The sequence below is a fragment of the Bufo gargarizans genome, chromosome 1, assembly GCF_014858855.1.
Source record: "Bufo gargarizans isolate SCDJY-AF-19 chromosome 1, ASM1485885v1, whole genome shotgun sequence".
Lineage (NCBI taxonomy): Eukaryota > Metazoa > Chordata > Amphibia > Anura > Bufonidae > Bufo > Bufo gargarizans.
This window is the reverse complement of record NC_058080.1, coordinates 338555210-338568080: the sequence shown is the minus strand read 5'-3', so window position 1 is coordinate 338568080 and position 12871 is coordinate 338555210. Positions and strand designations below refer to the sequence as shown.

The following is a 12871-nucleotide window of genomic DNA, read 5'->3' as shown; positions in this document are numbered from 1 at the left end:
TCATGGCTGCTTTAAAATCGTTTTTTGGCTTTAGGGGAGGTGACAGAATCCCTTTAACTTCGAATCTGCGAAAATGCTCGTACATGCCCTCATTATCTCCCGCCTAGACTACTGCAACATCCTCCTCTGTGGCCTTCCATCTAGCACCCTCGCACCCCTCCAATCTATCCTCAACTCCGCTGCCCGACTAATCCACCTCTCACCTTATTACTCCTCTGCCTCTCCCCTCTGCCAATCCCTTCACTGGCTCCCCATTGCCCAACGAATCCACTTCAAAGTACTGACAAACACATACAAGGCCGTCCATAACCTGTCCCCTCCCTACATCTCTGAGCTACTTTCCCGATACATCCCCACACTCACTCTCCGATCCTCACAAGACCTCCTTCTCTCCTCTCCTCTCCTCTTATCGCCTCTTCCCACAATCGACTCCAAGATTTCTCCCGTGCATCCCCCATACTCTGGAACTCGCTACCCCAACATATCAGACTCTCACCTACAGTGGAATCCTACAAAAGAAACCTGAAAACCCACCTCTTCAGACAAGCCTACAACCAATGACCCTGCTGCCTCTATACCGCCATGACCAACTCAACCCGCACCTACTGTGTCCTTCTCCCATACCATGTAGATTGTAAGCCCTCACGGGCAGGGCCCTCTCTCCTTCTGTACCAGTTTGTAACTCATCTTGTTTATGATTAGTACAATTGTCTGTTATGTATGTGCACCGCTTATCATATGTACAGCGCTATGGAATGAATGGCGCTTAAATAATAAATAATAATAAATAATAATAACGGAAAGGATCTGCCCTGTAACAACCGTACTGTACAGGATCTCCTGACAGGTATATTAGCTACCGACACCGAAAGTCAGTCAAAAGGATATGAGTTGGCGAAAGGGATACAATTAGCCAAACTAATTACCCGATTATTCAATGGCACAGCAGTGACAGTTCCAGACGACATATACTTAGTTTGTGGACACAAAGCGTACAAATGGTTATCCCAGAATGTCACAGGACTGTGCACCATCGCCAGGCTTACTCCTGCTACCTTTATAGTACCACACTCTGAAATTGACATAAATGCAGTACCTAAACACACCTTGTATCGTAGGGCCAAAGATAACACACCCAGACCAAATGGCAAGCCACATATAGTAGAGATGAGCATTTCCAACAAAATTGTTAGTTCCATCTTCATATATCCCATGATAGCGCAGATGTGGGATCATCTGGTAGTAGCAACAGACTACCTGGATGACCAAATATGGGAAGTGATGAGACTTATGAATAACTCAAACATTGTGCAAAACCAGTTAATCATTGTCACCAACCAACACACATTAGTTCTAGATTATGTTACAGCTAAAGATGGAGGTATGTGCCAGATTGTGGGACCCTCTTGTTGCCATTACATAGACCCGCGGGGGTAATTTGCAAGTTAAGGTGGGTATAGAGAAAATGGCGGATTTAAGAGATAAATGGCTGGATGCACATAAAGCTGATAAAGATACATGGTGGTCTGATACCTTCTCTTCCCTTAACCCCAATAACTGGTTCAAAGGTATTGGGGGTTGGCTCATGGGAATTGTCCAAGTAATATTGCAGGTAGCCCTAATAATATTGGTGATGTATGTAGTGATTAAGCTCGTTCTTATTTGTGCGACCCGCTTTTCAAAAAGAATGAAGAAAACTGATGAACGACCTATTATGCTCCTCTACGATGAGGAAGGACAGAAGGAAACATCGTTCAACACAGCTCCCCCTCCTCACAATGATGCCTGGCTGAGATAGGGTGAGATGAATCCCAGGTTATTACCACAAGTCCGAGCAACCGGGAGCCTACCTATAAGGGGTAGGTTGTCGCCACTGCGGGTGAAGAGGATACGAATGGTATGCCCAGGGGATTCGCTAGGCGAAGGGAAAGTCTACAATCAAGTCTCCAAGGGGGGACTGTTATGGACTATTGATACAAAATGGATACTTGCTTGTTGAGGACTATGTTTAGCTAAGATGGCGGCCAGGCATTCAGCCAACACCTATAAACTAGAATCTTACTTTGTGTTTTTATCATGCAGCCGCTGCTGTACAGTAATACACTATACTAGTGTATTACTGTACAGAGGCGGCTGCATGAAGCGCACGGCGTCATAGCAACCAATGACGCCGTGCGCTCATGCTGTCAGGAGGAATCCCGGCCCGGGTTTCCACGGTCCGCTCTCGGCCGTGGAACACGGCCGTGTGCATGAGGCCTTAAGGTAAAATTAAAATGGGAAAAAGATCTGGGAGCTATAGAGGATACCCAATGGGAAGAGACACTAGCTATGACCCCAAACTTGTCCCTCAGCGAAGCAGCAAGATTGTTGCAGTTATTAATGATTCACAGGGTCTATAGGACCCCACTATTTCTATGTAAGATTGGCTATAGGGGAGATTCCTCCTGTCCCAAATGTCGGGAGGAAGGGCTGATTTAATCCACATGTTATGGAACTGCAGTGCCTTGAATAGATATTGGGGAGACATTATAGACCTACTCAATACAGTATTTGGTACAAGCTTCTCTCCTAACCAGAATTGCGCCAACTTGGCATTTTTGATTCTGATAATTTGCAAACCCCTATTATTACCGGAATTAATAGACTGCTTCCTCCTAGCCTAACTGACTTTATTGCTGGACTGAATGATATAATACGGTTGGAAAGCCATCAGTGTGCCCAGCGCCGCCTTCCCACTAGAAATCGCCGCCCTCCCTGTCTATAGTGCTGCCTTCCTCCTCACCTCGGACGATTGCAGAAGCGGCGCTGAGGTGAGGAGGAAGGTGGCACTATAGACAGGGAGGGCGGCGATTTATAGTGGGAAGGCGGCGTTGGGCACCAGACTGAGATGGCTGCAGCCGGGCACACTGTATGAAGCAACGTCTCCTTGGGTACCTTAGGTAGGTGAATGACAGGTTATAAAAACCTGTTTTATGTGCCAATAGAGCCACAGGCACATTTAATAAGTACAGTTTCGGATTCATGCTATTTGGACGGACCTGGCCATATGTTTAGGTTATATGCCTAAAATGTCATGACAGAATCCCTTTAAGCGAAATTGCATTTCAGATCTCAAGGCTATTTGGGGCTTGTGGATCGAAAGAACTGGAGTATGTAGTCTTTGGCTTGCTCTTACTAGAGGTGTGGGAAGTGTTATACAGTGAGAATGCAGGAATATTTGTTTTGTGGGTGTCCTGGGGGGGGGGGGGGGGGTGCAGTTGACACCTCGGAAAAGCCTCAATGTCCCTTCCTATCTTGGTACTTAGACCATATATGATTGATTTATACTACTGCCATTTTGCTATAATTGTCTACAAGATATACACTATTAGTCCGTCTCGAGTGGGGAAGGTGGGGGGAGGTTTTGGGGTTGCATTTATTGAATATCTCTATTCTTAATATAGTGATGATTACCACTATGTTAACATGTTTATATCTTGGAATTGACTGTATGTTTACAATTTGCAAATTGTCCATTTTTTGAAGAAAAAAAATCTATAAAAAAAATCTGATCAAGCCCACTGACTGTACCTGGCCTCGTCGTTTAGTCTGCGCCCGGGTCCTGCGCCTCGGAACTTTATGTCCGCTTTAAACCCATCAAAGAGTTTCTTCATGGCGTCTAATAATAAGATCCAGCAGAGAAGATAAGCCAGGCGAGAGATGATAGCTCTACCCGGAAGTGCTTTCTCCTCAGGACTGCCTGTGCAGGCGAACAGCAGCCCCGGTACCAATCAGAGGAGAAGAGGCGTTATTTCCGGCGACCCGCTGAAGAGGGGAGCGACGAGACGGGGACCTGCTTACCAACTATGTCGCATACGTTTAAGCCGGGAGACCTAGTGTTCGCCAAGATGAAGGGATACCCGCACTGGCCGGCCCGGGTTAGTACATGGGGGAGGGACGCCAAGGTCTATACGTGCAGGGCCTTCAGCTTATGTATCTGGTCTCCCCTTGTCATAGTTAGATTGTGTGCCCACGTCTAGGCGCCAGGTTGGGGGCTGGGAATCACGCCTGTTCTGTGCCCGCACATGTAAATAATGTTTCATCTGCCCTCATCTGCCCTTTGATTAGGTCGATGATGTCAAGGATGGAGCCGTGAAACCCCCGCCCAGCAAGTATCCTATATTCTTCTACGGTACCCATGAAACGTAAGTGACTCTGGAAAATGAAAGCAGCGCTCTGATTGGTGGCTGCGGACTTGCGCGCGCCACTGCTAATGTTTACCCGGTGTAACCTGCCCTCATGTCGTGAAGGATACGGCCACCTAGGCAGCCATGTTTCTCTGTGGCACCATGTGTCCTAGTTAGTCTACAAACGCTGATCCTTCTACTCCCCAGCATACAGCTATATGATTGACTCGCAATGACTGTGTGGTATGCTTTTCAATATAGTAAAGGAAAATGTTCCTTTTTTAATCTCAGGTATACATCATTATTACATTAATAATATTGATCCAAAATGTATTTGACTAGTTTCCATATGCATGTTAGAGACCTCCTTGTATATTTCATTTTATTTTCTGAGTTTTAGAAATGTATATATTTAGATAATTTTACATAGTTTAAAATGCTGAAAAAATGACATCTGTCCATCTAGTCCTGCAGAAATGCATCCATATGTCTTCCGTATCTGTTCTGTTTTTGCGGAACCATCTATTGAAAAAAAAAAATCTATGTAATTACTTTATATGGCGAAAGGAAACAGAACGGATCAGTAAAAACCGGCCCACAAAACACTGAAAGCCATATGGTCTTGTGCATGAGCCCTACCTCCCTGGATCAACGACCCCTCTATAGTAGCTATAGCCTGTAATACTGTATTATTACTCTCCAGAAATACATCCAGGCCCCTCTTGAATTCCTTTATTGTACTACCCATCACCATCTCCTCAGGCAGAGAGTTCCATAGTCTCACTGCTCTTACCGTAAAGCAGGCATGCTCAACCTGCGGTCCCCCAGCTGTTGCAAAACTACAACTCCCAGCATGCCCAAACAGCTATCAGCTTACAGCAGGGCATTGTGGGAATTGTAGTTTTACAACAGCTGGAGGGCCTAGGTTGAGCATGCCTGCTGTAAAGAATCCTCTTCTATGTTTGTGTACAAACCTTCTTTCCTCCAGACGCAGAGGATGTCCCCTTGTCACAGTCACAGTCCTGGGGATAAATGGATAATGGGAGAGATCTCTATACTGACCCCTGATATATTTATACATAGTAATTAGATCTTCCCTCAGTTATCTTTTTTCTTAAGTGAATAACCCTAATTTTGATAATCATTCAGGGTACTGTAGTTGCCCTATTCCAGTTATTACTTTAGTTGCCCTCCTCTGAACCCTGTTCACAGGAGCCCAGAACTGTACACTGTACTTTGTGTGGTCTGACTAGCGATTTGTAAAGAGGTAGGACTGTTATCTATGCCCCTTTTGATGCAACCCATTATCCTATTGGTAGGGCTGCAGCAAACGATTATTTTAGCAATTGAGTATTTTACCGATTATTTTTACAATTAATCGAGTACTATAATAAGAAAATATTTACTGTTTTCCTTTATAAAAACTCATCAGACCCCCCCCTGCCATCAGTCCCCCCTGTGCGATCAGCCCAAGTGCATTAGTTGTCCCCAAGTGCCCTCAGATCAGCCCCTCTGTGCCATCCATTGCCATGTCCTCCTCCCCCAGTGCCTCCGTGCCATCCATTGCCATGTCCTCCTCCCCCAGTGCCTCCGTGCCATCCAGTGCCATGTTCTCCTCCCCCCCAGTGCCATCTGCCCCTCCATGCCATCCATTGCCATGTCTATGTCCCCCCTCCCCCAGTGCCTCTGTGCCATCCATTGCCATCTGTCCCTCTCCCCCACTGCCTCCATACCATCCAGCATGTCCCCCACTCCCCGAGTGCCATCAGATCAGCCCCTCCATACCATGTGCCCCACTCCTCCGGTGCCATCTGCTCCTCCATGCCACCCTGTGCCATTTGTCCCCCTCCCCCAGTGCCTCCATGCCATCAGCCCTTCTATGCCATTTCCATCCATGTTCCACAGCGCCATCAACCCCTTCAAATCACAGCTGCCTTAAGGCCCTTGCAGCGCGGTGCGGATGGGAGGCCATGGAGCGGTGAGTGAGAGGCCTCTCTTCACTCACGCTCCGTGGTCACGTGATTTAAACAAATCGTTGATGCAGGGAAACTGTATAGAGGATTTTTTTAATTATTATAATTTTATTTTATTTTTTTAGCTATTACATCGATGAATTGTTGCAGCCCTACTTATTTGCCTTAGCAGCAGCTGCCTGACACAGGTTTCTACAGCTTAGTTTGTTGTTCACAAAAATTCCTAGGTCCTTTTCCATGTCCAAAAAATAGCTTTTTTGGCACTGTGTTTTTATTTTTTTACCGTGTTCATCTGAGATGGGTATCGCCGTATCCGTAAGAATCTCCTCTAATAAGTCAACTTTTTTTTTTAGATTTACTAAATATTTTTGAAAAACATATATAATAATGTATTTTTTATTTTTAGTGTCTCAAGTCTGAGAACCAGTTTTTTTATCTGATTGTCAGTGGCTAAATTGGGATATAAATTTAGTACTCAATGGAAGTGTGGTACTCCCTGAAGCAACCAATAATGCAGAGGCTCAGATGATCGTGTCACATTGAGTAGTGGTGACCTTCCATATCCCCCCCTCCTGTGACACACTCTGCACCTTTTTTGGGGGGGTCTGTCCCTTCTTTCCTGTATGGGGGACCACACCTGGAAAGTGTTGGCCAGGGACGATCCGGGCGCCTCCAGTTCCTGAGGTACTCCGGTTTGCTCTTTCCTGGTCCGAAAAGATCAAGGCCTTGAGGACTGCCTCATAGAACTGAAGTAATGTCCCTGTGTTGCCAGCGCTCCGGGACAGCACAAGAGTTATACAAGGCGACCTGCACCAAGTAGACTGGAACTTTTTTTGTACCATGCCCGAGTTTTGTGCATGGCATTATATGGCTTGAGGACTTGATCAGAGAGATCAACTTCTCCCATATACCGATTGTAGTCGACGATACAATCAGGCTTGAGGACCGTTGCCGCGGTACCTCGCACAGGGACAGGGGTGATGCCGTTACCATGAATTGTGGACAGTACAAGGACATCCCTCTTGTACTTATAGCTGACCAGCAACAGGTTTCCAGTGGTAAGGGCACGAGTCTCATTCCTGGAGATAGGAACCTGGAGGGGGTGGGCAGGGAGGCCGCGTTGATTTTCTTTTTCCACGCGGTCCCACAAGCGGACATGGATCTGGCGGCGAGGGACTGGAACAAGGGGATACTAGTATAAAAGTTATCCACGTACAGGTGGTAACCCTTATCTAGCAGTGGGTGCATAAGGTCCCACACAAGTTTCTCGCTAACACCCAGAGTGGGGGGACATTCTGGGCGTTGAATACGGGAATCTCGCCCCTCGTACACAAGAAACTTGTAAGTGTACCCTGAGGTACTCTCAAAAAGTTTGTACAGCTTCACGCCATACCTCGCCTGCTTTGAGCGAACATACTGGCAGAAAAAGTCTCCCCTCGAATGCAATCGGAGACTCCTCAACCGCAACCTCCCTTCCAGGTACATAGGCCTGTACAAATTTGGTGTACTTATCCCTAAAACTAACACCACCGATCACCATCCTGTTCCGGGTTATCGGGTCCCCCGAGACCCGAATAACCCGGAAACGCAGCAAACCGCAGTTCTGAATTGACCTCCTGAAGAGGTTAATATAAAGTATTGCTTTTTTGCCCCTGACGAAGCTTGAGTGCGAAACCCGGGTAGGGCAGCGGAGTGTTACCACTAGGATTTTATATATGCTATATATTTTTGACTCGTTTGTGAGTATAATAAACCACAAGTTGTTTTACCTGTATCTGAAGTGCTTCACTATGGTGTGATTCTTTGGTGCCCTGCAGAGGAATCCAGGAGGTGCATTTGGAATCCAGAGCTGGGAAGCACTGTTATCCTGTATCAACTCAGTGGGCTTACAGCACGGTGGAAAAAATTCCTTATTCAGGCAGTGCGGTTCTTTACTTTAACGCATTGAGGCTATGGGCGTTTCCCTCTCGGCTCAGACGGCCCACTCTATAAAGTTCTTTCCCTTTTTAAAACGGAGCTCCGACTCTGCCATACCTAGGAATAGCGCTCACCAATGACTCTATAAGACTATATAAATCCAACTATCTCCTACTCTTGAAGGAAATTGGAAACCATCTTTATCCTTGCCATGGGTGTCTTGGATAGGGTGTAAAAACATTCTACAAAAATACAGTATATTGTCCCAAAGCTCCTATTTTTGATGCAAATGGTTTCCATCCACCTTCTGCAGTCATTCATGCAAGTTAGAACTACCTTCATAACCTTTCCCTAAGGCCCCTTTCACACGGGCGAGTTTTCCGTGCGGCAAACGTATGGCACCCGCACTAAATCCTGACCCATTCATTTCTATGGGGCTGTGCACATGAGCGATGTTTTTAACGCGTCGCTTGTGCGTTCAGTTGAAATCGCAGCATGCTCTATATTTTCCGATTTTTGACGTGACGCAGGCCCCATAGAAGTGAATGGGGTGTGTGAAAATCGGATGGCATCCGCAAGCAAGTACGGATGCCGTGCGATTTGCACGCATGGTTGCTAGGAGACCATCGGGATGGAGACCCGATCATTATTTTCCCTTATAACATGGTTATAAGGGAAAATAATAGCATTCTGAATACAGAATGCATAGTAAACCAGCGCTAGAGGGGTTACAATTTTTTTTTTAACTCCTTAGTCCACTTGCTCGCGAAGCTGGCATCTCCTTGTGTCTCCGCTGCTGATGAACAGGACCTGGGGTGAGCTGCTCCATTAAATAGAGCTTAAGGACCTTCGATGACGTCACTCCGGTCATCACATGGTCTTTTACCATGGTGAATCACCATGGTAAAAGATCATGTGACGTACCATGTGATGACCGGAGTGACGTCATCGAAGGTCCTTAACCTGTATTTAATGGAGCAGCTCACCCCAGGTCCTGTTCATCAGCAGCGGAGACAGAAGGAGATGCCGGCTTCGCGAGCAAGTGGACTAAGGTGAGTTAAATTATTTTTTATTTTATTTTTTAACCCCTCTAGCGCTGGTTTACTATGCATTCTGTATTCAGAATGCTATTATTTTCCCTTATAACCATGTTATAAGGGAAAATAATACAATCTTCAGAACATCAAGCCCGAAATTCTATGAAGAAGTTCGGGTTTGGGTACCAAACATGCGCGATTTTTCTCACGCGAGTGCAACGCATGACAATGTTTTGCACTTGCGCAGAAAAAATCGCGCATTTTCCCGCAACGCACCCGGCTCTTATCCGGGCAAAAAAAATGACGCCCGTGTGAAAGAGGCCTAAGAGTAAAAAAACCCTGAATTGTATTCAACAAGGCTGATAAAGATCGCTCGCAAGACTACCTGACTTGCGCCTCTACTATAAAGCTATACAATTGAAATGGTGACCTCAGCTTTGTGTCCCAAAACATAGGACTTTGGGCTCCAACATTGAATTGGCACTTTTATCGGACCAAGAATACAATCTGGGGTGTTTTTAAATGTTATTTATACATTTTTATTTTTTTCACCTTTTTTGTCTGTCGTTGCAAATTGTCCTAATTAAGTTTTTGTTTTTACCTGCGTCGGCTTGGTTTTATGTCCCTTCTGAGGTGGATTAAACTTCTCAGTGCTGCTTTGGAGGTTAACAAACAAGCCGGATCTGTTTTGCCGGAACACCTTATGCCGGATCCGGCATAATGCACATCAATGTAAATTAATGCTGGCAATTGATCAGTATTTTTGGCTGGAGAGAAAACTGCAGCATGCTGTGGTATTTTCTCCGTCCAAAAAACGTAAGGGGGACTGAACTTGTGCATCCTGAACGGAATGCTCTCCATTCAGAATGCATTAGGCCTACATGCACACAATAGTTGTTTTTTTTGTGGTCTGCAAATAGTGGCACCGTGTTCCTGTATGTGGTTTTGTTTTTTTTCTGACATGAAACGCGGGCAAGAAATGGAGTCCACAGGATTTTTAACGAATCCATAAAAATAAATAGGGGAAACCATCTGATCTGCCAAAAAACACTGCCGTTTGCATGTAGCCTAAAACAGTTTTTTTTTTTTTTTCTCGATATTGAGCCCCTGTGACTGAACTCGGTACCGGAAAATAAAAACACTACTGTGAAAGTACCCTTAAATAGCCAATCAGCTGGGGACCTTGAATTCGGACCCCTGTTGATCTGATATTGGTGACCTAGCCTCTGCATAGGTCATCAGTATCATAGCCCTGCAAAACACCTTTAAATGATATCCTATAATTTTCGGATTATACGTTCCTTTAAAAGGAACGTATTATTCGTCCCTTTTGTTAGTGGGAAAGCTATAAAGCCGAAGGGGCTGTCCAGGATTTTGATATTGATGGCCTTTTCTCAGGATAGACCATTGGGAGTCCACACCCTCACTGATGAGCCATTACCGTGTAGCTCTGACACCGGAACTACACAGTTCCTTCCGGTGTGCAGTGGAGGGAGCTGGTAATTGCAGTGATGCAGTAAACTGCTCTGTTCACTGTACAGTTTGCAGAACTATGTGGTTCCAGCAGACCCTCTCAGTTTGGAATCCTGAAGATAGGCAGTGAATATCAAAACCCTGGATAACCCCTGTAATAAGTGTCCATACAGAATATGTTTTATCCTTTTTTCTTTCTCCTAGTGCTTTTTTGGGAGCAAAGGATCTTTTTCCATATGAAAAGTACAAGGATAAATATGGCAAACCCAATAAAAGAAAAGGGTTTAATGAAGGTCTTTGGGAAATTCAGAATAATCCAGAAGGCAACTACAAATTTCCTCCACCGGTAAGTATGAATCCTTCTTAAAGGGGTGTTACAGCATTTTGGTAATTTTTACTTGGCACCAGGAGTGTGTATCTGAGAAAAGCATACTTGCATGCTCCCTTCCTCACCTTTCCAGCGCCTTGTTTCCTTTCTGTGATCTTATGATTATGTCTGTAAGCTTCCAAATAGGATCATTGACTTGCCTTAGGCAGCATGTTGTAGAGCAAAAGAAGCTAGATGGATAAATAGATACAGTCCTGATCAAAAGTTTAAGACCACTTGAAAAATGGCAAAAAATCATATTTAGCATGGCTGGGTCATAACGAGGTTCCAAGTAGATCTTCAACATGCAATAAGAAGAAATGGGAGTGAGACAAAACATTTTTTGAGCATTCAATTTAATGAAAACAACGAATAAACTGAAATAGGCTGTTTTGCAGCTGATCAAAAGTTTAGGTCCACACCGCCCCCCAAAAAACTAACACCCCCCCCCCCCCCCCGCCCCGCTGAAAAAAAAAAATCCAACTTCCATACATGAACTCAGTAATGAGTAGCTTCGCCGTTATTTTTCATCACTTCCAAAATTCGTTTCGGCATGCTTGATGCAAGCGTTTCCATGAGGTGAGTGGGAACATTTTCTCCAAGTGGTGAAGACGGCCGCACGAAGGCCATCTACTGTCTGGAACTGTTGTCCTGTTTGTAAACTTCCCTTGCCATCCATCCCCAAAGGTTCTCAATTGGATTAAGATCAGGGGAACAAGCAGGATGGGCCAAAAAATTATGTTATTCTCCTGGAAGAAGTCCCTTGTACTGTAGCCTTGTCCTGTTGAAAAACCCAGGCGTTACCACATAGACAAGGGCCCTCAGTCATGAGGAATGCTCTCTGCCAACATCTGGACATAGCCAGCGGCCGTTTGATGCCCCTGCACTTCCTGAAGCTCCATTGTTCCACTGAAGGAAAAAATACCCCAGACCATTATGGCGCCCTCTCCACTGTGGCGCGTAGAAAACATCTCAGATGGGATCTGAGATGGCAGGACCATCAAGGTGAGAAAAATTATTCTCATCAGAGAATAAAACTTTCTTCCACCTTTTTGAATGTCCCATGTTTGGTGCTCTCTTGCAAAGTCCAAACAAGCAGTTCTGTGGCGTTCAAGGAGGCAAGGTCATTTGAAGACGTTTTTTGTTTTTGAAGCCCTTTAGTCTCAGATGCCGTCTGATGGTTATGGGGCTGCAGTCAGCACCAGTAAGGGCCTTAATTTGGGTCAAGGATAGTCCAGTGTCTTGACGGACAGCCAATTGGATCCTCCGGCTCAGTGCTGATGACATTTTTTTGGGTCTTCCACTTGACTTTTTTGTTCCATAACCCTCTTACTTACTTCATCCCACCTCAGCAGCGATGGCGCGCTGTGAGACCCTGCTCATGCAGTTCAACAACCCGACCACGTTCAAAAAAGGGAGTTTTTTTATTGCCTTTGCCATCACAACGTGTGACTACCTGACAGAAAATGACAATGAATCTACATCTTTGCACAGATTTGGCCTTTTAAAGGCATGTGGTCCTAATATTTGGATCAGCTGAAAAACGGCCTGTTTCAGTTTAATCATTATTTTCAATTAATTGAATGCTCAAAAAATGTTTTGTCTCACTCTCATTTCTTCTTGTTGCATGTTGAAGCTCTACTTGGAACCTTGTTAAGATCCAACAATGTAAATAAATATTTTTTTATTTTTATTTTTTGCCATTTTTCAAGTAGTCTTAAACTTTTGATCAGGACTGTATTTGTGGGATTCAGAAAAAACTTGAAATTTGCATTTGAAGAAGCACTCCAACAAATGTGTTATTCCCTGGCCAGTTAGAAAGATACATGATGTTAATTGTAGTGAAGGTAGTATTTTTACGGTTTACATGATTTTGCATTAGCCACTCCCTTAAGTCCTCAACTGTGTCATGTGACCAACACACTGGCTCTCCAACTG

General features: G+C 44.9%; 2 protein-coding genes across 13 annotated transcripts in view; one reads left to right on the top strand and one right to left on the bottom strand.

The window, feature by feature from the left end:
- The window catches only part of UBXN6 (UBX domain protein 6), a 368409-nt gene extending 364628 nt beyond the window's left edge, over nucleotides 1–3781 (bottom strand). For all 4 annotated transcript variants that reach the window (XM_044306514.1, XM_044306520.1, XM_044306528.1 and 1 more), the window contains exon 1: nucleotides 3571–3781. In XM_044306514.1, the coding sequence (XP_044162449.1) occupies nucleotides 3571–3653 (83 nt within the window). In that variant the 5' untranslated portion in view covers nucleotides 3654–3781. The remainder of the gene's footprint in view (nucleotides 1–3570) is intronic.
- The window catches only part of HDGFL2 (HDGF like 2), a 261045-nt gene continuing 251891 nt past the window's right edge, over nucleotides 3718–12871 (top strand). For 3 of the 9 annotated variants that reach the window (XM_044306470.1, XM_044306478.1, XM_044306460.1), the window contains exons 1-3: nucleotides 3722–3917; nucleotides 4108–4184; nucleotides 10771–10912. In XM_044306470.1, the coding sequence (XP_044162405.1) occupies nucleotides 3846–3917; nucleotides 4108–4184; nucleotides 10771–10912 (291 nt within the window). In that variant the 5' untranslated portion in view covers nucleotides 3722–3845. Of the gene's footprint in view, nucleotides 3918–4107; nucleotides 4185–10770; nucleotides 10913–12871 lie in introns of all 9 variants that reach the window. The other 6 variants (XM_044306486.1, XM_044306452.1, XM_044306502.1 and 3 more) reach the window with 4 other exon arrangements.